The sequence below is a fragment of the Simochromis diagramma genome, unplaced genomic scaffold (genome assembly GCF_900408965.1).
Source record: "Simochromis diagramma unplaced genomic scaffold, fSimDia1.1 OVJJ01000715.1, whole genome shotgun sequence".
Taxonomy (NCBI): Eukaryota; Metazoa; Chordata; class Actinopteri; order Cichliformes; family Cichlidae; genus Simochromis; species Simochromis diagramma.
Window position 1 is genome coordinate 2,015,574 of NW_024387128.1, and position 26,635 is coordinate 2,042,208.

A 26,635-nucleotide genomic window follows, 5' to 3' on the forward strand; every position below is an offset into this window, starting at 1 on the left:
AGGCTTTCTTCAGGATCATGTGTGATACAATTTTCCCATTATACCAAATATCAAAGGTGCTTTATTGGATTGAGATCTGGTTACTATGGAGATCATGAATTGATTTGAGGTTTGTGATATGATGCATTATCTTCTGACAGCTGGAGGGATGGGCATGGTCAGCAACGGTACCCAAGTAAGCTGTGATGTTTAAACTGTGCCCAGTGTGCCCGAAGTTCATGCTTTCAAATTCTGACCCGACCAATATCGCAGCAGGAATCAAGACTCTTCAGACCAGCCAATGTTTTTATGTGTTATAGACAGTGTGTGTGATGTGTGCCTCTCTGCACACACTATCATAAATACGCATAACTAAAGAAAAATACAATGTATAGTGTAAGAAAGAAGAGGTTAATAAGATCAAGATCCATCAAAAAATGATAAAATATGAATAACTGTGGGTTTATTGTATCATTAATTATATGACTGCAGCTCTGATTTACTTTTAACCAATTTCTGACCTTCTCATCAAAAGTTGGGAAAAGCAGTGTGGCAAATCTCACGGGCATTATAACCCATTTTATTTACATAGTGCCAAATCACATCGACAGTCCCATTAAAGCATGCTACATCGAAATTTTCTATTTTTTGGACCATTCTCTGCCAACCTTGTAGATGGTTGTTTAGGAAACTCTCAGTAGATCAGTAAATACTCATACAAGCGTCTGTGAAGGTTCTCAGTCATCCAGGTCATCATAGTCTAAGGAGCTGGGAAAGAAAAGCATCTGGACTTCTTTGAGTTTCTTTGAAGACGTTTCACCTCTAATCCGAGAAGCTTCTTCAGTTTTAAGAGCAATATGGTAGTGTCCCCAAGAGGGTCATGGACCCCTTAGTGATCCTCTACCTAATCACACGAGAGAGAGTGTGAAAACGGGTGTAGGTCACAATCAGCCAAGGCTTCGGGTGAAACCTAGCCCCACCCTATCATGTGATTTACTGAGGTCAAATGGCCCAGGATGTGAGTGGGCGTTAAGGCGTCAGGCGTGCTAGTGAGACACAGCAAGTCTTCTGGCAATGGCACGTATTGATGTGCCACCCTGGAGGAGTTGGATGAACTTCCACCTCGTTGTTCTTTGTAGGGTCCACATATCGCCTCATGTTACCAGTAGTGACACTGGCCTTAGCCAAATGCAAAACTAGTGAAAACTTGTTGCCCCTCTAGTGCACCTGTTGATGCCAAACACCAAAGGTGCTAAAACTGATGAAAAAAGTGTTCCTTTACTTTTTTTAAAAAGTAGTGTAATTTAAGAAAGTTATTTCCTCTTGACAGAGAACATCTGAGACAGAGACGGATTCTAATCAAGAACCAATGACCATAAACTGAAAAAATACCCAACAGAAAACAAACCATGGTTTGTGCTGAAGCAATGAGACTCTAGTAGTGTAATATTATCAGCACATAAGGATCATTTATTGTAACAAATAATTTAAGTACTGATTTGATAGAATTTGCTAAAATCTTTGTTTAAAGTACATAAACATACACATGCATTCATCCAGACACAGCAACATATGTTGTTATTGTAATAACTGTATAAAATTATACAATTATAATTGGCTGTAATGATATTTAATCAGGTTTCATGCCATGAAAGACTTATGGACTGAATTACAGCAGCAGGAGAGAGAGTGAGCGAGAGACACACTGGAACTCGTTCCTCTGGTGCTCTCTCGCTCACTCTCACTGTGCCTGTCTTACCCGGTGCCTTTCGTTCTTTGGGGGAGGAGATTCAACGACTCTTAGCATCACTGCAGAAACAGAGAGAGGGCGGAGCAGAGGGAGAGAGAGAAAAGAGCCGGAGAGACGATAGCAGGAGGCGATGAGACAAGGAGAGATTTAGAGACTGCAGCAGCACGAAGCGCAGGAGAACAGAACCGACAGCAGCGGTGTCTGTGAGAACAAACACACCTTACGCTTTATTTTACGTGTATCTAAGTGTTTGCACAGTGTTTCTGATCAGTACTTATCTGTGTCGGTTTTGCTCTCATGACTGATTTATGTGAACTAACCAACCCTGATCAGTACTGACAGGTAGTGCTCAATTGATATTCAACACCAGTGATCAATACTGTAGGGTTATGCTGTGTGTGAGTTCTCCTTTTGTGTATATGTGTGTTTTGTTATTGATTAGTAACAAGCAGTGATTCATTAAGGCTTGAGCAGTGTGATCAGATCAGTCAGAATATTAAATCATATGTATCAGTGTTATATTTGCTGATTGATTATTGATTTGTATTTTTGAAGTGGTGACTGATTTGCTGCAGTAGTGATCATATGTCACAGTAGTAGTGATTACAAAGAACAGTGTTCATGATTTTTACCTTCAACAATAGATTCATTTATTAAGAACAAATTGTTTTGATTTGTTACTGATTGGTGTTGAACAGTACTGATTTGATAGCACTCATCAGTCGGTATCATTCATACTGATCTGTATCAGTCATTATTAGACAGTAACATGTACCAGCCAGTATTTGCCTTCAGTATTAGTATGGCTGGGTGTAGGAGTCAGAATTAGGAGAGTCAATCACACGGTGTAAAGGTTCTGCTATGGAGCAGTAGTGCATGCTGGGAGGTGTAGTTCCTGCACTCTTAAATAAAAAATTGAACAGGCAAATGGGTTTAATATCCATCACGTGTCTGTCACTATGAGAATATTAGTGGTGAAAACTCATTTAAGAATACCAAACTGTGTACTGTTTGCTGAGTTTCAGTATCGATTGTGCACAGATGAACAGAACTGATATTAAACTAGTTTATGTCTGTCCCTCCAAACAACACAGGCAGCGTGTGATATCATAACACATCTCTTTATCTGACACTCTGTGTCTCTCTGACAAGAACTTGGTGTGACACAGTCCAGCTGAGATAGAGGTCAGCGGGGCTTAACCTGCTGGGCCACCATCTGATTGGTGGGTGGTGATGATCGCAACAGGTGGATTGCTGAGAATCAACGCACGCCGACAGGACTCGCTATCCAGACCACATAAACCACACGCACAGAAGAAGAAGAAGAAGAAGAGGTAATGCACACTCACAAACAGACACGCATTCAGAGGTGATGTAACCTGGCTGCGTGTGTTTTTCGACACACCTGGGGGTTAGTGATACGATGACGCAATTAACCAATGTCCCCGCCTCCCAAACCCTAGGAGGAGTGAGGTAGTGGTGGTAAAGGGGAAGTTGAAGTTGTGTTCAGTCTCGGGTCTCGTGGCTGCACTTGGCATTCTGGTTCTGGTTGTGGGTGTGGTCATGGCAGCTCTGGGCTATTGGCCTCGTGATGGATTGTTCTTCAGCTCTCAGCCACAGGAGGGCACCGCCATGGCTTCTGTCTCCTCAGACACCCCAACAACTGCACCTGCTGATGCCCAAGTGAGACACTACACCACTGACACTGTGTGTATTTTAATGGGCAAAGGTGGTTTTCATATTTTGACTGTTGTAATGCAGTCATTTTTCACATTTTGTCATGAAGTGTTTCTTATCTTAAGTCAAGTTGAACATCTGTCTGACTGTTTCCAGCGAGAAGTGAGAGAAGGTGTACTGCAATCAGATGACGTGCAGGATAATGGAGGAAGCGATGATGGTTTTAACCAGACAGAAACCATAAATGGGACGACCAGACATCTTTCACAAGGTTTTCTACAGGACTTTCTGGACAGGTAAACAAACTAGCCTATCTGCTTTAGCCGAGGCTGCCAGAACAGCTGTAAAGGCCCTTTGGGAAGTTCTGGACTTGCAGGGGAAATATCTCTTCATATTGTGGATGAGATAGCAGGGTAACATTCATACCGTGTCACTGCAATCAGTTAGAAATTAGTAGGAAATTGAAATTGCTTTGAAAGAAGTTTAGTTCCTACTCTAAAGCCCTGTGTAAATATGGAACAATTCACTGCCTCACGACTGCTTTGCAGATTGTGGTTGCATATAGAGAAGATGTGGCCCCAAACCTTTAAATTCAGGTGTTGTCAGTCCCAATGCCACAAGTATTGAAAATCAAGCACCCAGCAATCTTCTTTGTGAAAAAAGGGGACATTGTTTCCGAAATTCACTGGATTCAAGCATAGTATTGTAAGAAGATGAAACATTTCCAACAGGTCAGTTGGGGAAATTCCTTCAATACCTTCCTCCAACATATTCCACAATCAATGGCATTATTGCAAAGTGGAAGTGCTCAGGAACCACAAGCACCCAGCCACCGAGTGGCAGTCACCATGAAGTTACGTAATGCAAGTGCCAAGTGCTGTGGGGCATAGTTCAAAAAGGTTGCCAATATTCTGTTGACTCAAATAACTGCAAAATTCCAAACTTCCTCAGCACAAAAACTGTGCTATAAGCTTCAAGGAATGGGTTTTCTGCAGATGTCCACATAGTGTATAGTCTGCTGTTATGCTCATGCATTTCTTTAACATCCTCGATAGGTTTTTCATCCCTGCTCAATACTGTAATCAGTACTGCACACATGCCACCAATGGCTATTTCATTCATCATAAACATTTCATTGTGTTAGATCAATAGCTAATTTCTTGTTGTATGAATGCTTCTTGACTGTGCTGGTGGAGATTAAAGTTGATACTAGTGAGCTTTAGCAGTCTATTTGGAATTTCTAAAACTCAGCATGGTCCTAAAAGTACTTCAGGGTGTTTAAGTAGCTCTCCTAAGGATTGGTCTGTTTTCTGATTGTCTCTTCAGGTATTTGTACTCTGATAGACTGAAGGTCTTTGGCCCACTCATCATGGGGATTGGCATTTTCCTCTTCATCTGTGCCAATGCTGTTCTGCATGAAAACCGTGACAAGAAGACAAAAGTCATAAACCTGAGGGACATTTATTCCACTGTTATTGACCTCCACAGCCTCCGGAAACCCAACACTTCCTCCTGCTGCTCAGCCAATCCCCCCAACAGCATTGTTAACTATATCCAATCAAAGAGCCTGGAGGCCAAACCCAGGGCATATCCTGACTCCCTGATAAACAGAAAGGGGGGAGGAGAAGGTGTGGCAGACAGTGGGGTGGGAGGTGGGCTGTTAACCATGCAACCTGGCAGCAGTAAAGGAGCAGGGGAAGGTTGGGGCAATGATGGAGGAGGACACGCAGTCTTCAGTATATACCAGGAACAAACAGATGCTCCTCCTCCCTCTTCCTCGCAGAGACTTTCCCTCCCCCAAAGTTTTAGCCCCACCCACCCCTCCACCTGCTGGACCACAAAGAATATGCTAAGCTCTTTCACCTTACCTCTGCGCCGCCCAAAACCCCCTGCGCTGCAGAGAAGGCACTCGGCTCGAGCCAGGACCAACCAGGGCTGGAGAGGGGACAAAGGAGAAGAGGAACAGCAGAGGAGGGACAGAGGAGACGACAAACCAGGGGAGGAGGGTTATGGATGCCCCCCACCTCCTCAGCGCTACTCTAGTCCCCCCCTAAATAGACCCCTTCAGGATTCATTAACAGCTTCTTGCAGCTCCTCCGGCCTCTACAAGGAAGCACCAGGAGGCTCCCAGGCCCTGCTCCTCCTCTCCTCTTCCTCCCTCACCCCCTCCCACCTGTCCCTCTCCTCATTTTCATCCACACCACTGCCGCCCTGCAGGAGGCACAGCCTGTCGACCAGCATCAACATCACAGGTTATAGCAAATTAAAACACAGAGACAACGATTCATGTTCCCCATCATCACACAAAGTGATATCACAGGGTAGGCATCAAATGTCAGAGGAAGTGAAATCACAAAGAAAGTACTCTAACAAGGAGAAGTTGAGGATGATCTCACAGAAATATTCTGGTCTGACGCAGAAGAAAGACCAATCAGGACTTGACTCAGAGACTGACAGCACAACTCAGTATATGACCGAGAAACATTAGGGCCACATTCAAGGACTGTGTAAACACTGACTGTGTGAAGACGTCGAAATGGTGTGCGAATGTGGCTCTGCTGGTTTCTGAATTAGCAATAAGGAGTCTTCCAGAGAAGCAACAGCACAATATTCAAGAACCTGCTGTTTAGCTGTGTTGATCAGCTCTCTAAACTCTCACTGGAAAAGTTTGTATGGAACCTTTTGCCGGCAGAGAATGTGCAACAAAATGTTTCTGTGTTAATGTGGTAGCTCTCAAAGGGGATATTAGCCATCATCTGGAAAATGTGTGGAATGACTTTCAATGTACGGTATTCTGGGTTCCAAATGAAAAAGTGCAGACTCATCCATCACTTTAGTCTTCTGCATTAGTACATGACCACGTAACTACAGAAGAGCACTGTATCCACCAAAGTGTTTTGTGCCTCAGCCTTTTCATGCTGGTTATTATTATGGATGCCCAGGTAATGATATCCTGAGGAATCTGAAGTCAAGCTGAATGTAAGTGTTTTGTGTATGAGGTTCGATGTTATTTCCAGAAGACCTGTATTATTTTTATTTTTGTGAATGCAGTGCACTTCTGTAAAATAGCTTCAGTTTTTGTCAGTATTATGGAAAATTGCTTGAAGTAAAAAATAAAATGTACAGGTAACACATACCTGTCGTTCATATAAGTTACTCACTGTAATGAGGATTTCCCATTTTGTTTCTACGACCTTTGCTGTGAGTTAGTTTTGACTGCATATCAAAATGAATCAGGATAAGTCAGCATTAAGCAATCTCACTACAAAACCTTAATTTAAATTGTTGGGAGGATGCCCAATGTCTTTAATTATTTCTATTAGTTTATCATTTGTACCCTGGAATACTTGTAAGCTGGGTTCATTACTTTCTATCAAGTGTACATGTTAACCTAAAAAGAAATGTACTCACTTTTTCCAGTTGTTGTTGACTTGCCGAGACGAAGCATGACTTCTTAGATTTGACTGATCCTAAACTACAAAGTTGTAGCTTCATGGAGTCTTCCACTGAAAATCTAACCTGCTTAACCTAAGTTTAATCTAAGCACAATATCACTGAAAATAAAAGCACATTATGTTAAACCTTTTTTCATCTTTGTCTTATTCTAAATGTATTTATTGCTAATTTTTTTAAACTTGGGATTACCAGTCACGTGTTGTTCAGCAGGTAGAACCAAAGACAATGAGCCCCAGATTTTCCAGCTCTGGTCTGTCAACATGTTGGTGTTTGCCAGTTCAAAATAAAACAACTAAAGTTGTTTCATTTCTCTGTTTGGATATTTTTTTGTTAAGGACAAATAACTGTAAAAACTAAGATATTGTTCTGGATATGATGCATATTTTTTTTAGCCATTTAGCTCTAGTATAGTTAATTTCTATTTACAGAGGACTAGATGCAAGGTCTCCCTTCTGCACATCCACCTCAACTGCAGCCAATTTCTCCACAATGTGAAGTGGAATAGACGGCTAATGGTGAGCAATAGATAAACATCTATCTGGCAGAAGATAAGCCTTAATGCTTAAGGCTAACATTGAGCTAACATGTATAGCTCAATGTTGGATGTACGTAACGTATGTTTGAGGTACACCCTGGCTACAAAACCCAATATCACAGCAAAGCATAGATTACACACGTCAGTCCAACTTGTTCCTTTCATGGTTTGGAGAGGCAAAGTGTGAAATGGATATGCATGTAGAAGTTGTAGTACCAGCAAGGGGAGATAATATATTTAAAAGTGAGAAGTTGCTAGTGAGCAAGAAAGTGTCCTTAATCGCCAGAAACAGTTAAGCTAAGTGGCCAATATGTATTTACATGTAAATCTGCTAATAATGTCTGTTTAAACACTTTCCTGATTATTTTCATGTTCATGAATAAAATATCCCCCTCTGCTGGTAATGCAATTTACTGCAACTTCTGCATGTATATAAACGGACCCAATGGAGCGGCATATCAATGTTTTGCCATGATACTGGGTAAAATAATGTAAAATAAGCTGAATATTTTTTCTCTCCTGGGCATACACAGGAGTGAAAAAAAGAAGAGCATAGAGAAAACAAGAACAAAATGCAAACTATGGAACACTGATGAAGAAAATGAATGGTACACAAATTCAACTGTAGAGAAAAAAAAGAAGTGAAGTTAAAATGTTTGCTCATTGCATGAAATAAGGCTGAGAAACCTGAGCATATAATAGCTTAACAAGCTTAAAAAATGGATCATTCACGGATCAGCCCTAACAATAAGCTTTATCACAAGGAAACTTAAGCATGAAAGTCAAGAGTGTCAGTCTAGAACTGGGAACTGGTTCCACAAGAGAGGGGCCTGATAAATGGCCTGTATTTATATAGCGCTTTACTAGTCCCTAAGGACCCCAAAGCGCTTTACATAGCCAGTCATCCACCCATTCATGCACACATTCACACACTGGTGATGGCAGCTACATTGTAGCCACAGTCACCCTGGGGCGCACTGACAGAGGCAAGGCTGCCGGACACTGGCGCCACCGGGCCCTCTGACCACCACCAGTAGGCAACAGGTGAAGTGTCTTGCCCAAGGACACAACGACCAAGACTGTCCAAGCCGGGGCTCGAACCGGCAACCTTCCGATTACAAGGCGAACTCCCAACTCTTGAGCCACGAGTGCCCAAATGGGTATCACAAGATAAGTGAAGATCTTCCTCCAGTCTACTTTTAGAAACTCTAGGTATCACAATTACTGCATTTTGAGAATGCTCTATTGGGATAAAATGGTTCTATTATATCTTCATTGGAATAATCATTGAGACCTTTGTATGTGAGAAGAAGGATTTAAAATTCAACGTCATTCAGGCCCTTATGTCTTAAAGCCTTAAAAAAAAAACAATTCATCACCAAGGTTGGCAATGAATTCTCCTGCTGTATATATCATTCCCAGGAGCTGAGACATTTCTTCCCTGGAGGAAATGGTTGAATTTCTTTCCAAAATTGCAATAAAATTTGATGGTATTATTTCAGGTGATTTCAATATTCAAACTGACAACAGCAACAACTCAGACTCTGATAAACAGATGAAAAACAACAAGATTACACAGTTGATCTGATTTAAAATCTGGGTCCAAATTAACATTTCAAGTGTAAATGGACTGATCTACTCTCCCAGAGTACTCAAAGCGCTCTATACAACATGCCACATTCACCCAATCACACTCATTCTGACAAGCAGTTGCTCTATACTTAGAGCTTTTACTAACTACATTTACGCTCCAATGGATGCGTAAATGTTCACTTTCAGTTGCCTCTGTCTAACAGACATCCAACTTGGATGTCTGCATGTCAAAGATAGTTGATATTCAGACTGGAGAAACCAGGGATCAAACCACCAACCTTCTGATCAGTAGGTGACCTGCTCTACCTCCTGCGCTACAGCCACCCCTACGCGTCGAACAGGTTCGTCCTTGAAGTTGGATGACTGGATTGCTGAACAGCAGCAATGGAAAAGACAATTTGGGAAACAGTTTGTACGATTAAATTATGTTTTCCAAAATGTTTTAGAGTTCTTCACCCATGTTAACTGCATCCACCTCAAAAGCAGTCTGAATACACCTCAGACCTTGCTGATGTTGTGAAAATTATGAGTTTTCACCCAACAGCACACTGTGAAACAGAAACTTACTTTTCAGGGGCTTGGAAAGCTTTAAAAACCATGAGACTTGGCACACACCTTCAAGGTGAATAGGCTTTAAATTTTTACGGGACTTATTTATTAGTGTTGCAAACTGGCTCTGTAGCACCATCTATAAATGTTCTACAGAAGCAGCTCTGACACTATGCTTCATCTGTGTGTCTCATATTGTGCGGTGTCATGTAATGTTATGAGACATGCAAACAAGTCTCTTGGAGCCATATAAACCCAACACTTACGGCGCCACCTATTGGTAACAGGTAATATGCAGTAGGTGACAATTATTATTCTATGAAAATCATATTTTCATTGGTGGGCCCATTAATAATATTTAACACCGTGACATATAGGTACCCAGTATTCTTCATTGCCACCTAATGGGGATAGGAGTTGTTATGCAGCTGATTTACAGAACACCCAATTAGCATCCTGGGCTGAAAACATCCGCTTGAGCACATGACATTCCTCACTTACAGCATGCCACAGCTTGCTTGAACATGTGCGAGTGTGCAAGGACTCTCACTGTCACTGCTGCTTGCAGCTTTAATAATATACTTCAGCTAAATTTATGAATACGTATGAATTTACTACTAATAATCTACTGTCTGCATTAAATCATTACCAGTTATTAATCTCTGGCTCTCTTCAACAGGAGGTCTTTTGTCCTGTCTCCCCCCTCGCTTCTGCCCTCTGTTGTTAATAAGTGCAGAAAAGAGCTTTGAAATGTTCACTTTCAGTTGCCTCTGTCTAACTGCCTCTATTTCACCTTATCACTTGCACCTTCTTCCATCACATTAACCTTCTGCATGTGCTGCTTCACTACATCAGTAAAGTTTAACCGTGGTCTTCCTGTTTTCCTCCTGCCAGGCAAGGAAAAGGCTGGTATCGGCAGCACCTGATTGGTAACTGTACTGTCAGCATAAAGGCTTATTTTAGAAAGGAAGTTAAAAGTGTACCATACAGACTGAGTTCTAGGTAGCCATTAGTAGTTACCTCCAGAAAAAACAGTGAACCGTGTGTGTGTGTGCCTGAAGATAAGCATTAATTTAAAAGTACTGTATAAGTGTGCTTTTACCTGACCTCTCCCAGAGCAGGTTAGGTTTGTAGTACAAGTTACCATGGTGATAAGGCAAGAAATGAATCAACATTTGTAGTACAGAAAACCCAGAGTTAACCTGAAGTTACCTGAATATCCTGCTTTGTAGTACACCTTCATAATAAAAGAAACTACTCTCAGGGGCATTTCTGCTGGCTTTGGTTTGCTTTCTGTTTGCTTGCACAGTACATGCTGTTACACTTTTCATAACCCTTGACAGACAAAAGCTCTTGTGCAGTGTTCGAAAATAACCTTTTCTGTGATTTGAAAAAAGTCAGTCATCCTGGGAAACTACTATTCCCAGGATGCATTCCACACACACAACAAATCCCCAATCTCACAGGAGCCCATCACGATGGGTAAATCCAAAACAGCTGTAAGCCTTTCCCCCCATTCTGAGGTTGACAGCTGTAAGGAGGGGGAGGGGGGGTTAATCTGTGTGGGCGTGGCCTGATGTATCAGAGTAAAAACCAATAATCCATCCAAACAACAGACAGTTCTAAAGAGCAAGAGAAAGAAGAAAACAATCTACAAAAACCATTTAAAGGAATTTTATCTTCACCAGCTTCATTAACAGGACTTACCTGCACAGGTAAAACACATGTTGTTCTTATTTACTGTATGATACAACCCACAAAAGCATAGCATCTGTTTCATGAGTGATCTGTTTTTCTTTGCCACTATCATCTGTGATATCAAGAGTATGCGTTCAGTGAAATGATTAAATATTCCACAGCTTGCTCTATAATGCCTCCTGTTTTTTAAATGCAGTGTAACAAAAAAGACAAAAATAGGACATTTTAAAGGTGTGTGTGTGTGTGTGTATGTGTGTGTGTGTGTGTGTGTGTGTGTGTGTGTGTGTGTGTGTGTCAGCCTTAAGCTGACATTTTGGTGATAATGTTTAGCCATATTTATTTCTTTAAGCACTGACTTACTTACCTTACGTTAACCACAGACAGTCAGAATTGTAGATGTTTTTTTCATTGTTCTCCTAAGTCTTGACAATCACAGAAAAAAATGTCTGTTTTGCTTTTATTATTATTATTAATAATAATAATAATAAGAAATTTTATTTATAGGCACTTTTAAAGAGGCTCAAGGTCACCTCACATTAGTACAACAAAATAAAAACCAACTACAAAAGCTAATCATGGTAAAAAAAATAGACCAAAGTCATGATGAAGGGAAGGCAATTCTGAATAGATGGGTTTTAAGACATGATTTAAAGGTAGAGAGAGTTTGTAGTTCGGAGATGTGGTGCTTTCCAAAGTCTCAGGGCAGAACAACTAGAGGCTCTGAGTCCTGTGGTAGTCAGGTGAGCAGGTGCTTTTCTCCAAGATACAGGGTTAGTGTAGCGTAACGGTTACTACCAATGATGGCTTAGACCTCAGAGAGTTAAGTTCATCTTCAAACCATGACAGAGCCTCAACTTTGGGTTACAGTAGACACAATTTCAACAGGTCACGTACTCTTACAACAGCAATGAGCACATTTATGATTTTCAATCCAGTTCTAGTGAAGTTTGGCAAACTTCAGCCTTTTCCCAAGGGAATCATTTTCAGTTTTTAGTTTCCTCAAAGCTTTAAGGACACACCATGCAGAGATATGCCAGGTTTTGGGTTAGTAACTCCATGGAAATCTCCTCGTTGATACAAAACTAGGAGAGTGGCTCAACATCCATGGTCTCTGTCTAGGAACAGCAAACACAATGAGCAGAACCCTCAAAACGTCTGATAACAAAAGTCCTGTTTGGTGTTTCTAGGACAAAAATTTGCTAGGAGTAAATGAATACGTCAATTACAGACTCAACTATTTGAAATTTTCACCTGCTGTACTTCCAATCTTTTTTCCAAAACAGTTTATGAATTCACATATTTCTGTTGAAGTTCTCAGTCATCCAGATCATGATTCAATTCAGTTCAATTCAATTTTATTTATACAGCGCCAAATCACAATCATAACAGGCATGATTCAATGCAGAGAGGTCTATTAACACATAGTGAGTGAGACAGGTGATTGAAGAAGAAACACTCAATGCATCATGGGAATCCCCCAGGAACCCACACCTATTGCAGCATAACTAAGGGAGGGTGATAGTCTTAAGAGCTGGACAAAGACAGCTGGACTTCTTTAAGGTTTTTTATAACTTGTTTTTCTCATCCAAAAGGCAGAAAGTTCCAGGTATTTAAAAAAGGTTGTGGGCCATTACAACCTGAGGTTTTGGGTGAAACTGCTATGAGACCTTACCCAACCCGTCACCTGTCACCTACTGAATTTCACCTGACAAAGTCCAAAGGGGAGTTGAGGTGTCTGGTAAGAGATCTCAAGATTGCATTGTAGATGGCAGACAGTGGTTGTTGAAAGGCACCACTTGTGTTCTTTCTAACCATCTGCTGTGTTAGTCCAAGGTGTAAATGGTAAACGGATTGGCTCTTATATAGTGCTTTTCTACTCTTCCTGAGCACTCAAAGTGCTTTATGCAACATGCCCCATTCACACGTTCACACCAGCACCTTTTTTATGCTTAAGTGCTCTCTATCTAACATTCACGCTCTGATGGATGTGTCAGTGAGCAACTTGGGGTTAGTATCTTGCCCAAGGATATTTGCCATGTAGACTAGAGCAGCCAGGAATCAAACCAAAAAGCAGATGGTCACCTAGGAAGACGGAATCCAGTTTGGCTAAACAAAGTATCCAGTGGCATTGAGGAGCTAAACAAACTGGATTAGTATGAGCAGAATCGTTTAGGAGACTTTCAAGGAATGGCAGAAACATTGAAATGAGTTGAGCATGATTCAGAAGAGAGACTGTAAGCACAGGTAAGATAGAGCAGTACAAGGGAAGGTTGAGTAAACCATTCTCTTGTACTAAGAATGAAAAATGTAATGAGACTGAAAAATGTTTGCATTGAAATATGTAGGAGAATTTCATATTGATAGTAATTCTCCTGTCCCCAAAAGTCAAACAGCAGCTCAACCAGGAAACATTCTGCTGTTGAATCAGTGCACTGACTCAACAGAAGTTCATGACATTTAAATCTGTACAGTTCATCTTTGTAGCTGTACTCATAATATGAAATGAGATTTGTGTGTTCTGGTGGGACGAATGACTGATTGCCATTATAATGGGTAGGTGACTATGTAAATACATGAATATATTAGTCTACCATAGCTGATTATATTCATAACTTTCTCACTGTGTTTTGGACAATTATGTTAAATTGTGTCATGACAAGGTTTACTAGTAACTAGTGATTTTTTTTTAAATGTTTACCATATTTCAAATTATCTCATTTACATATTGTTATGGGAACACATTTCAGGATGGCGCTGAACTGAAGCAGCGTATTATTAATGTGTTTTTATTCTGTCTTTGAATTCAGCAGTGTGGTTTCAGAGGAATGGTTTTGCGACACATTATATTTGTTTTTTTCTGAATTTATTTTAAAGTTTGCACGTAACTATGATATGATGTTTCACTGATAAATACTCAATATAATTTTTTTCCTTTTCTTTTTTCTGGATGGATCACCTTCTGTTTCAACTGTATTGGTAAGTAAACACACACACACACACACACACACACACACACAGATATAATAAAGATGCAGTATAGCTTTCACCCATGGCAGCTGTGCAGACAGACCTGCGCGTTACACGCATGAGGATTATTTATTTTTTAAAAACTATTCTAACCTATTATCTCGTTTTAATTTATAGATTATTTTACATATTCAGATTTTATTGAATTAAGATTTGGACAGATATGGAGTAGTACATGCACATTTGAATTCTTGCAAAGCCAAGCTTTGTATAAATAAAATGTTTATTTTAAAAATCAATAGTAATAAATAGACCAGCATTTGCATTGTTTTCTCATCAAGTTCTATACAACCATACATTTTGCGATGAGACGGGAAAGAATGCAGGTTTCAGGGACTGAATTTTCCAGAGTCTTTTATTTACAGTCTATGCACAGAACACATGGTGTTGTTAAATCATTCATCACATAGGTTATTAATTATAAATTTTATATAACTCCTCCTGTTTAAATGCAACATACAAAAGCATAATTAAATAATTAATTACATGTGTTGTTGTGTTAATTACAATTACAGTAGAAATAAATAAATAACATTTTATTAAAAACATAATTTTTAAGTTTAGCATTAACTTATTCAACGATCAACTTATTTTAAGGCATATTTGATTGTTACGCTATTTGAATTGTTTCATGCTTCCTGTGCTTCAGTCCATCATGAAATTATTTGAACTGTCACTGCAGCACAGACCCTACCATCTGACTGTCTGACTGGCAATAATGTGTATTGACTGCCTGCTCTCCTCTAGCCCAACTGCCATGATAATGCAACTCACCAATCCCTCCACACAATCAGGTGGAACTGTGCCGTCGGCCCCCTGTGTCTCTAACTCTTGCTGTTCGCTTCCCAGTCCTTATGGGGGTTGGACCTCTGTGGGTGTTGGGGGTGGGGGCTAGCCTGGTGTGCCTCCTGGTGTCTCCATGAGGGTTAGCTTGCTGTGGTTGGGTAGGTACTGTGGCAGCTATGCAGGGGCTCCATATTTGCATCTGCTGTGTCGTCTCTTGGTTCTAGGTGGGGCGGATGTGGTGCTGGGTGTTGGCAGCGGTGCAACCGGGGAATGACTGGGGGCTGGTGGGTGCTGCCAGCTTGGCTTTGTGGGGCTTTGGAAAACTTTAAATAACTAGTAAAGCACATAGTAAAGCTGAGCTGATATCCTCTAGTATACTACTGTCTCACAGTCCTCCTATAATCAGATGTCTGCACTCCTGAGTGCACTTTCCAAGCAGGAAGGAGTACAAACTCTTAGCTGGTATTGAGAAACACCCAAGGAAGAGCAACTGCAGAGCGATGGGTGAGGTTGTCAGATAAAAATAAATCCAAGAAGCGCTGCAGCACTGGGACCATATATAAGAATTAAAAGCGAAATAATTTTACATCTTTTTAAAATAAAAATGATGCTTTTAATCAATTAGTTATTCATTTTCAATTTTAATTAATTAACAACACGTTTAACCAATTTCTTAACCTTTTATTTACCATTTCGGGCTATATAGAAAATTAAAATGGTTAAAATGGATGATATTAGGATTGTATGAATCTTGGAAAATAAAGGGCTAATGATGTATTTAGTTATTTTATTTTGGCACTCTTGGGGGTCCGTACTCTTCAGCGTAACACTGTTTTCATCTTTATTTAAAAAACAAATTACATCTGAAAGCACCTTGCGTCCTGACGTCAGCGGTTCGCCACGGCGACACGGTGTGTCGTAGTGAGAGATGACGTGATCAGGAAAAAAAAGCTGTCCGTTACCGGGAGGAAGAGGGCAAACGTCCTGCTCAGGACAGGTAAAGATGACGGGATGATTTACTTAAGAGCGGGAGAAAGAATAGCGATTACTGTTCAGTGATCAGTGACTGAAGCCATGAGCAGTTTGTTATCGATGATAAGAGAGACAGCGCGAAGGAGCATCATTAGTACTTCATCACACTGCAGCTCAGGGTGTGTGTTTGTTTCCTGCTGCAGGACCACAAAGACTCAAACACGCCGGGACAGTCTCGTCCACCGGAAAAACCGCCGTAGGATATAAAAATCTTTTTTATATGAAATTACACCAGTAATTGATCCAGAATGAATGTGATATATTAAACAAACCCGGTTTAGGCTCTGTGTCTGTGGGTCTGTGGATGCTGGCAGCAGATTCGATGAATCAGCTGATATTGTGAAAATCTGTCACTTTATTAGGTACACCGGTCTGTGTAAACTATTCGAATTTAGTGCAACAGCTCTGCTATAAATGTGACCTCTAATGAACCCAGTAAACTAAATGATGTATTTATTTGTGAGGTCATGGTTAATGACTGTGTTGGACTGAAGTGCTTTTAAAAAAAAATTCTCTTCTCTTTGTGTCAGGGGCCAACGTCAATATTAAAGACAGCTGTCACCATACAATAGCTGCTACACCCCCCAACTCTGCAATTTAGATAAGGTGTGCAGGTATGCATTATAAAGTAAATCATTATACTCGAGACTGTTTAGTTTTTCTAATGTGTCATGGGGAATGAGCCTTGCTCATTAGCTTCAGAAACTATTTTATTTATTAACTAATGTTACTTAGTTATGGCTGTAAAGTTTTATCATGATATTCAGGTAAATTTGATGTAATGATATTTTTGATAATATAGAAAAAGAAAAACTGAAACATGTCTTATCAGTGAGTGCAGGCAGCAGGATAAGTGCAAACAAAAAGAAGGGCATTTTCTGTCTTTTACAATAAGTTCACTGATGACAGACTACCTAACTCGATGAGTAAATTTGTCAGGATGCAGGTGCAATAAAATGCAGGTCAAATGTAAGCACTAAAATATCCCAGGTGCTGGAAAATTTAAGTAAAAATGTACCATAACTATTTTAACACATTAACAATACATAAAGTAACTTAACTCTTCAGAAACTGAAGAATATTTTCTACCTGAGATGTTGCATCTAGGTTTATTTTCTTTTTAAACGGTTACTTAAAAACCACCTTTCCCACCATGTTACCTTGTTCTTGCATAGTATTTTTAGACCAGCCCCTTTTTTTTTGGTGGGTGGCTGTCATGTACTGACCCTGATCGCTGGTTGCTTCAGTCTCCATGCCAAAGTACCCTTGGGCACGATACTGAACCTTAAAGTGCTCTCTTATGTAGACGAAGTATAGAGAAAAGTGCAGAAAAGCTTTGTATGAAAAACATTACTAACATGACCTTTTTACCTTGAGACCTGCTGCTCTTGGTCTCAGACATGTTTGGGCTTTATGTCATTGTGGGCAATGTTTTGCATAACTAATGCAAAACTAACAAGCACCTCTGATTGTAAGGCGATAGGAGGCAACCTCTCAGCTGCAGCCTGACTGACAGACTGCACTCACTCTCAGAGAGACTGTTGAAGGTTTGGAAACAACTGCTATGTAATTTGTAAATGCAGACAGATTTCCAACATGTTTTCATTAGACCGAATGACTCGAATCGAGTCAACTCAAATCAATTTACTGACCTTCCAACTAGTAGATGACTCACTATCATCTAATCCACAGCCTCCCAAAGATCCCTGAGGTAGTTAAACAACTCCTTAGTGGCAGTGCCTGTGGTTGGATGAGATTTCGTCCTGAGTTTTTCAAAGGTCTGGTTTAGTGGCCTCAGGATCTCATCTCTGTTTTTTGCCAATGATGTGGTTTTGCTGGCTTCATCAAGCAATAAACTCCAGCTTGCACTTGGGTCATTTGCATCTAAATTAGAAGTGACTTGGGTGATTATTAGGGAGAAGTCTTTGGCAATGTTTCTCAGTTGGAAAAGGGTAGAGAAGTTTGGCCACGAGTGTGGGGAGATTTGAGTGGCAGATGACAGAAGACTAACGCGCAGTGGTGCAGACTCTGTATCAGTTTGTTGTGGTGAAGAGCGAGCTAGGTACTAAAGTGAGACTGTCAATTTACCCGTTGATTTACATTCTTACTCTCAACAAGCTCTGTGTAGTAAAAATCAAAATAATGAGAAGGGCTGAAAGAGTGCCTGGGCTCAGGACTAGAGGTAACGTGAGGAGCTTGGTCATTTGGGAGCTGCTTCCCAGATAAACAGCAGAAAGCGAATATGTGAACATATTAAATGACGAGTACTTGGAGCTAGCTTTATATACTCACTCAATGTTCAGACTGTCCTTATGCATGTGTGGTAATATTCACAAATGATCCAAAGTAGTTGGTGCATCATTGCACAAACTGATGCATTTCTGTCTAGCTTCAGAAATGTTTATCATTGTATTTAATTAATACTCACGTTTTAATACATGCTGCTGCTCATTTCTGATGGACTTGCACACACTTTGATGTATTCTTGCACCTGCCACTGATCACAACATTTCTAACATCCAAGTATTTGCACGTCATTGGGTGCCAAATGTTTTGACCATGGGACAAAGTTAGTTTTTCATGTAATTACATTCAAATATTATTTTCTACATTTGTGTGATATAGTGAAGAGGATCCACAAGGACTTCACAAGATGCAAAAACAGACATTTTGTTTAGAAACTGATTCCATGAGCCAAATTTAATATCAAAACATTGAAATAGAAACTAAAAAAAAATCTGTGTCACAAAAAAGGCGCTTATGAAATAAGAGGCCAAAAGGGCAGGAGCTTGAGCGGTGCCTGGAGTGTATTTGTGCGCTCCCAGTGCAGAATACAGAGTACCTACAGGAAACATGATGTGTGTAATTTCTGTTATCATATTGAAGAACAACTTGACCCTAAACAGTTCAGTAATAACCTCAATCCAGTCTGAACTCATTCTGGTTTAGTTTGGTTCAAGTTATTATTAAGTTTGAATATTGATTTAGGATACAGTTTCATGCACTCTGTGCAAGCCAGTTAACATAGTAATTTTATGGACTCTATGGATTTGATAAAAGCAATGAATAAAACAACAACAACATCATCGCCATTGTCTGTCAGACTCCAAACCACATTACATCAGCTTGTATTTTAGCCTTAATCCCTCCCTCCGCTCCCTCATGTTGCCATGGCAAACCATCACCTGACAGCTGGATGGGGGTCAGGCTGTTCAGTTTGATGAGACAGAATAATCGGGTATTATTCAATCAAATTCAAACTTTGTGTTTGAATCAGGTTTACTTGTTTCTCTTGTGACTGTAAATAAAATATCTTTGGTGAAAACACTGACTGGTTATCCTACATCACCAATATTTGAACTTGTGACGTTTTGATGCTTTATTGTTAAAGTGTGAAAATACTGCTAAATGCAGTGTGTCGCATACACAGCTTATCATTTACCTTTATAAAAAAAAAATTGAGCCAGCAGTTATTTGGTCCTTTTCTACTCCTTTCAACCACATTATAATGTTTATTACTACTATATCTGAACCCAGCGTTTATGTGACATTCAGACAGTGTTTTCTCGTGCTTTAACACCACAAAACTCTATGGTAACCATGTTATTAATATATGGCAGGTGACTCACCATGACGACAGAGCTAGGTGAAGCCCAGCCCACAGAGGCGGAGTCTTTCCCTGAAGCTGCCAACCACTCCACACCGAAACAGGTAAAAACACAAAGGATAGAAGGATCAGTAAACATCATGAGATCAATACTGCTATGACATCACTTCCTGCTTCCTTAGGGTGAGAAGGGTGGGGTGTCCCAAGCTCAGAGCTCCTTGGCAGAGGACTCAGCCAGTAACCTGTCGTCAAGCAGCTGGATTGCTCGCTCTCCTGCTAGAAACCCACTGAGCTTTAGAACAATGCAGGCCAGAGTGACCCTGCTAGATGGCTCCATGTTCACCTCCATCGTGGAGGTGAGATGGCTTGTTCATGTAAAGGGGCATGGAGATGAGGAAAAAGTGAAGACAGATGGAGTACCGATAAAAGATATAAATCACAACAGAAATAACAATCAGGAGGGAGATAGCCCAAAATGACAAACGGTAAAATCACTGACCGATTTCTGTCTGTGCTTAGAAACGAGCTCGAGGTCTGCAGCTGTTTGAGAAGGTTTGTGAACACATAAACCTGCTAGAGAGAGACTACTTCGCTTTGTCCTTCAGAGATGCTGACAATAACAAGGTACCTGTCCACCCGTCCATCTGTTTACTGTCTTCCACCTGTCTTTCTAACCTCTGACCTTTTCATTGTAGAACTGGTTGGATCCAGGAAAGGAGATGAAGAAGCAGGTCAGAGGTCAGTATGGTCCCACAGCAAGTTCGGCAGGTTAACCCTGTGTGTTATACAACTCATCGCTGTGTGTCTCACAGGTGTTCCCTGGAACTTCTCTTTTAATGTGAAGTTTTACCCTCCTGATCCTGCACAGCTGTCTGAGGACATCACCAGGTAGGCTCACACACCTGTCAATCAAAGCTTTATAGTGCATGTCTCACTTGTTTCCATGTATGATGACGCTGATAATTTTTTCTGCCTTCAGGTACTTCCTGTGTCTCCAGCTCAGACAGGATATAGTTTCTGGTCGTCTTCCTTGTTCGTTTGCAACTCACACCATCCTCGGCTCCTACACAGTCCAATCAGAGCTTGGAGACTATGATCCCGGTACTCACTCTGCCCTATTATACTACTGTGACCTCTCTGTCCACATTTCTCTCTCACTCTGACTGCTCGTTCGTCTGTTTACATATTTCAGATGACTGTGGTGCAGACTACATCAGTGAATTGTGCTTTGCTCCGAATCAAACTAAAGAAATGGAAGAGAAGATCACAGAGCTGCACAAAACCTACAGGTTGTTCACCGCACATATTTTTTTCTAAACGGTGTCAATATTCAGAGCAGCAAAATTTTTTAAGTGTATGACTGTGTTTTTAGAGGAATGACTCCAGCTGAAGCAGAGATGCATTTCCTGGAAAATGTAAAGAAACTTTCCATGTATGGAGTCGACCTCCATCATGCAAAGGTAAAGACACTCTGTTGACAGTAAGCCCTGTTATTTAAAAAATAGCAACAACTTAGTTTCTACCCTAAATCATCACAATAGTGATCGGTTATCTATACCAAACCTGCATGTTTCCACCTGCACACAGATAAAATTGAGGCATTTTAAATACTTAGTAATATTGCAAGTCATAGATAATTCAGGCAGCTACCAGTTATTTAGTGTGACAAGGACTAGCTATACATCATGAAGCATTTACAAATGAAATGGAACGAGTCCAGCAGTTCATAAATACACAAGTGTCAACATTATATTCTTAATAGATGTTGTAGTGATACAGCAATTCATGATTAGTTCAGGTCTTTAGAAAGCATTTTCTTAAAGGGTGAGGCTGTCACGAGGGCGGCCCGACGTCCTCTAGTCCTCACTGCCCGGTACCATGGAGACTGGCATTTCCCACAGAATACCAGAACTGTCAGGGCCACCGCTGGTATTAGCTTTTCACAGATGAGAGCTGGTTCATCCTGAGCTTATGTGACAGAATTTGATTTTCCTGGTGTCTTTGAATTCAGGCCTCTGCAGGCTGATCATTTCATTCCCAACACATTACCCAGGCCTTATCAGTAACTGACAACCAGCATGCTTTATTTTTTATATTGAGATTTGATGTGTTTTCAAAGTGGTTATTTAATGTTTTAAGCAGTGTAGAATCAGCTGATTCCCAGGTCAGGTGCAAAGCACTTATTGATTTCACTTAACAAAACATGTATATGTGAAAGAAAATGACAGATTTAACTACTGGTAGCCAAGCTAGGATCCAGAGGCTTCGACCGTTAATTTTAACTGATGTCAGTTGTCAGATTCGACTAGATTGAAGCACTGTTCGTCTTCTTTATCCTGACCCCACGATTATTAAATGTGCTCAGACTGTGTTCGTCCTTGAATGAACATATGAAAGCACACAGTGTGTTTTGGTTTCTGGACCCAACAATCTGATCAATATGGATGGCCCAGTTCCTGTCAAGAGTCAATTACATGTGAGTGTGTTTGTATGCATGTGTGTGCATATTTGTTGACAGTAATGGTTTTTCCATCAAGGCTGTTTTCCACTGATTCACTGTGTATGAAACACACATCACAGAATGACATTTTTGAAGAATGGATGTCATTCTCTGCATTTTGTGTCATTTTGCCGTGTGTGTGCGTATGTGTTACCATTTAGTGCAGCTACAGTTTTGGAGGATTTTGGAGATGACCTCTATGTCCAGTTGATGGAGGAATCTAACCAGTATATTGATTCAAACTGAATTCAAACAGCCAGAGCAATGACAGGAGAAAATTCCCGCAGCAAGTAATATGGCTGCATCCTACAGCTAGCAGTTCAATATTCAGGCCACAGAGTAATCACTTTGCTGCACTTGTCTGGAATTATACCACGTTTATCTGCTAGTGCCATCCCTCCACATTTCTTCAGATTAACTCTCTGTTAAAAAAAAAAAAAAAAAAAGGTCACACCACAGTGCAGGAAATGTGAGTGTACAAACCCCATGATGATATATGCGCCTCTTAGCTCTCCATTTAGCTCCAGCTTTTGTCTCCTCCATAGCTCCTTTGGGACAACAGGCCTTGCTCCAGGCAGAACAACTGTCGGCCTGTGCAGATTTTTCATCACTTTGTATGTGTAAAGGAAAAACACAAGCCAACTTCATATGAAAACAAAAAAAAAAAAATCAGGTGCTTGAGCTGTAATATCCTCACCATGTTACCAGAAAAAAAAAAAAACTTATGACATTCCCTTTCTTTCAGCGGTTTATACTTGTTGTGCTATAGAGGAAAATGCCATTAAATGTAATTAATTTCAGTTATATAATGACTGTTTTCATCTTATTGTTACTTTTTGTCACCCCAATTTTCTCGTTTTTGCCTTTGTTTTTTTATGCCACCTTTAGCTATTTCCCATGGAGCTTGTGCTCTGCTGAGGCAAAGCTCAAATCCTGCAATCACAGAATTGTTGATCATGGTTTCCAGGATTTATTATAAGACACGAGCATGTGCACTTATCTTGGATGATTGAATCCATCTCGACTTACTTAGTTCTCCCGAGTCATTCATACATCAATCCATTTTCATAGTTGCTTATCTATTTCAGGATTGCAGAGGGGCTGGGACCTATTCCACTCAATGGGTGTCCAGCCAATCTTGATGCAAGAACAACAGGCCTTTTTCCCCCTTGACTTTACCACTTTACCATTTACATTATTTTATATTTTTACATGTTTCTTTGATATAATGAAGAACGATAGCAAGGATCTCATATGTTGCAAACACTTATAGGAAAATAAATAAAAATGTAGTAGCCAATGACTGCTGAACACTGACACTGCCTAATATTGCATAGAAGTAAAGGCAGAGCATCTGAACAAGAGCACACTTCTGAAGCTGAGGGTGGAGAATTAGTGGATTCAAATATGAAGATGAGGCAAAAAACTGCAAAATGACTGGACATACTGGCCAAGGTCTATGGCTCAAATGTACCTGTGTACACAAACATTCAAAGAATCTTCTCAGAGAGTTTTAGTCTATACATTTCTAAAAAAAAGTTACTCTCCCAGTAACTCTACTGTGGAAGGGCCTTTAGGCTTAGTACGTTGTTTGGCAAGTTAAGTAAGAAATTGTGTGACTGGCTGTTAATAAAACGTGTTGCAGACTGGATGTGAATTTGCACAGATGTCCATGCACATGCTGATAATTCATTTTACCTTTTTGCTGTATTCAGTTATTAACCATTTGACAAACAGAGAGAACCACTTTTTTCTCCAGCAAGGCTGGAACGTCTGTGAATTCTCTTTTATAAATTTATAACGTATAAAATGAAATGACCTGCTTCACAAAATCAGAATTTTGCGGGCTGTAAAAGACAAAGTCGTCACTCCCGCGCTGTTGTATTTTTCCAGTTGTTAAATATCATTGAAGTCATTACTTAAATTTTTGCTGCCATGGTGTTATTATGCTCCGTAGGAGATAGGTGCACCTGTCTAAGATATCCTGTTTGATGGAAACATGCTATAAGTGGCGCATGTACATGTGATCAGTGAGCAGCTTCATTTAAACAAAGAGCACCACAAAGATGAAGAAACTTGCTTGCACTGAATGACAGTAAGCTAAACACTGATGGTTAGCGCTTGCAGGGACGATAGCATTACCCTTTAATGTTTTTATGTACAATGGTGTTGTAATGGTATAAAACTGGTATAACTTTAGACCAGCTGTTCTGTTGTTGCTCGGTTTTTTGTTGTTTGTTTTGTTTTTTTATTTGTTTGTCATCTGTCTGTCTGTCTGAATGGAGTAGATGATAGGAAGCGGCTTTGTTTGCCTGTCTTCAGCTAAGTCAGAGGTAAGACTCTTTCCTGTGTGTAGGCGTGTTTATATGTGGTTGTATTTTAAATGTGTATGTGTGTGTTAATCCAAACATTTCCATCTGGATGTTACTGTTTTTGTGTAGAGTTAGTTATTCATAAACAGCTCCTGACTTCACAGTAAGCCTTAAATCCACCCCCATGCTCCCATTTTAAGCATCAAGTAGTGCTGATTGAAAGACACAACTGAGAAAACTGAGGCTGCTTGTCTAATGTAACACTTGATATTCTGATTCTCTGAGCTGTGATCACAGTTTAAATCTCTCATGTGTCCAGATAGAACTGCAGTCTAAAGAAGTTTTGAGCGATATAGTTTCAATAGAAACTGAGAACCGCAGATTTCAACAGCTCAACTCAGATTCAGACCTGCACCGAAAAGGAAAATAACAGCGGCTTTATAAGAACCTCTAAAAACATTGAAAAAAACAAATAAGCAAATTTTCTAAGCTTTGTTTTTTTTTTTTTAAATCAAACTGGTGATGCTGCATCTTCATGTAATACAGACTGCTGGAATTGACTTAAAATAAACACGATTCATTTCTCCCAAAAGTGTTATTTCAATCCCAATTTAAGTGCCCGAAAATATTTTAAAACACTTTCTTGGTTTTAGGATCCATCTACAATGATAAACATGACTGGAGAGTTCTGTGTTAGTTTGGGTGTTTTTGTGTATTTGTGCAGGACTCAGAGGGTGTGGCCATTATGCTGGGTGTGTGCAATAGTGGTCTGCTGGTCTACAGAGATAGACTGAGGATCAACAGGTTCTCGTGGCCAAAGATCCTGAAGATTTCGTACAAAAGAAACAACTTCTACATCAAGATCCGACCAGGAGAGGTAAGAACACACATTGATGACTGGCCACAAGGTGGCTTTATTTCACTCACTGTTAAACAGAGTATTATGATACATCTATGTTGATATATCTATGTTACACTGACCCTTATGCTGTACTTCAGCAGCGTAATGTTTCTGTAATGTTACTTAGTCCCTGCAAAATGCTCAAGCATAGTTTGACAACTGAATGATAAGCCATTTCATATCCAGGTGTAGACTGTTTCCTCATTATTTTACAACAGTTTTCTGAAATAAATGGTCTTGAGTTGATAGCATTTGGTTACATCTCATAATTAGCAAAAAACATAAACATAATAATTTGAGTGTTTTGAAAGGCGCTTTCAAATAAAACGTATTATTATTATTAATTAGCAAAAAACATAATTTTCAAAGATTGAAAAAAATTCAGGGAGTGGCAAAATAAACATGCCTGCTTAAAAAGAATTAGGTCATTCGTAAACTTCTCTAGTGCTGTGTCTGTATTACAGTGGACTCTAAATCCCGACTGAAACTGTTTGCACAGTGCGCAATGTGGGAGTCACTTTTAACCTGGTTACAAATAAACAAGTGTGGCTGAGCTGCTCATCCTATTGCTAAGCACAGACACACTTCAAAGAAAACTTGTTTACATTGCTTGTATCAGCTTATTGGCTTGTCACCATAGGTGAACACTGGAACGTAGATCAACCAGTAAATCAAAAACCTTGCCTTAACACCGCACTCTCATCACCACAACAGCAGATTAGAGTGTTCACATTACTGCAGATCCTTCTGTCTGTCAATACCGCCCTCCACTCTTCCCACCTCACAAAAAAAGAGCTGAAAATGATAAAACTCTTCCACTCACTCCAAACCCAGAGTGGGCGTGGAACCGTTTTCTATCTGAGGACCAGGGCCTTAATCTTGGATGTTTCTCACCAGTGTGGTTTATATTCAGATACACACCACTTCACTGCTAATTGAAGTTCATCATATGATGACTAGACCACAGACCATGGTTAAGACTAGGGCTGCCACGATTTGTCGACTAGTCACGATTACGTCGACTATCAAAATCGTCGACGACTGATTTAATAGTCGACGTGTCGTTTGAAGCTTTGTAAGATCGCAAAAGACGCAGAAGTAGCAGGATTTAAGAGTGTAATAACGGACTGAAACAGAAGATGGCAGCACTGCATGTACAAGGATGCCAGCTGCCGTTAAACCCCGAAGAAGAAGAAGCAGCTGTGTCCCAGAATTCATAGCGCGGCCCAGTTT

General features: G+C 40.2%; 2 protein-coding genes across 13 annotated transcripts in view; both read left to right on the plus strand.

The window, feature by feature from the left end:
- Window positions 1–26,635, plus strand: part of LOC120743428 (protein 4.1-like) — a 44,327-nt gene that overhangs the window by 157 nt on the left and 17,535 nt on the right. For 4 of the 10 annotated variants that reach the window (XM_040047066.1, XM_040047068.1, XM_040047067.1 and 1 more), the window contains exons 1-11: window positions 15,946–16,047; window positions 19,703–19,793; window positions 19,872–20,045; window positions 20,209–20,313; window positions 20,385–20,427; window positions 20,502–20,577; window positions 20,669–20,790; window positions 20,882–20,978; window positions 21,062–21,149; window positions 24,478–24,522; window positions 25,226–25,378. In XM_040047066.1, the coding sequence (XP_039903000.1) occupies window positions 19,713–19,793; window positions 19,872–20,045; window positions 20,209–20,313; window positions 20,385–20,427; window positions 20,502–20,577; window positions 20,669–20,790; window positions 20,882–20,978; window positions 21,062–21,149; window positions 24,478–24,522; window positions 25,226–25,378 (984 nt within the window). In that variant the 5' untranslated portion in view covers window positions 15,946–16,047; window positions 19,703–19,712. The other 6 variants (XM_040047063.1, XM_040047065.1, XM_040047059.1 and 3 more) reach the window with 5 other exon arrangements.
- Window positions 1,658–6,991, plus strand: LOC120743430 (transmembrane protein 200C-like). Of its 3 annotated transcripts, XM_040047073.1 has the most exons (5): window positions 1,658–1,932; window positions 2,882–3,063; window positions 3,193–3,436; window positions 3,563–3,702; window positions 4,733–6,991. In XM_040047073.1, exons 2-5 carry the CDS (start codon window positions 2,963–2,965, stop codon window positions 5,892–5,894), a joined length of 1,647 nt encoding a protein of 548 aa, XP_039903007.1. In that variant the 5' UTR covers window positions 1,658–1,932; window positions 2,882–2,962; the 3' UTR covers window positions 5,895–6,991. The 3 variants fall into 3 exon arrangements, with proteins under 3 accessions (XP_039903007.1, XP_039903006.1, XP_039903008.1); XM_040047072.1 differs by having other exon boundaries at window positions 1,658–3,063; XM_040047074.1 differs by having other exon boundaries at window positions 1,666–3,063; window positions 3,193–3,412.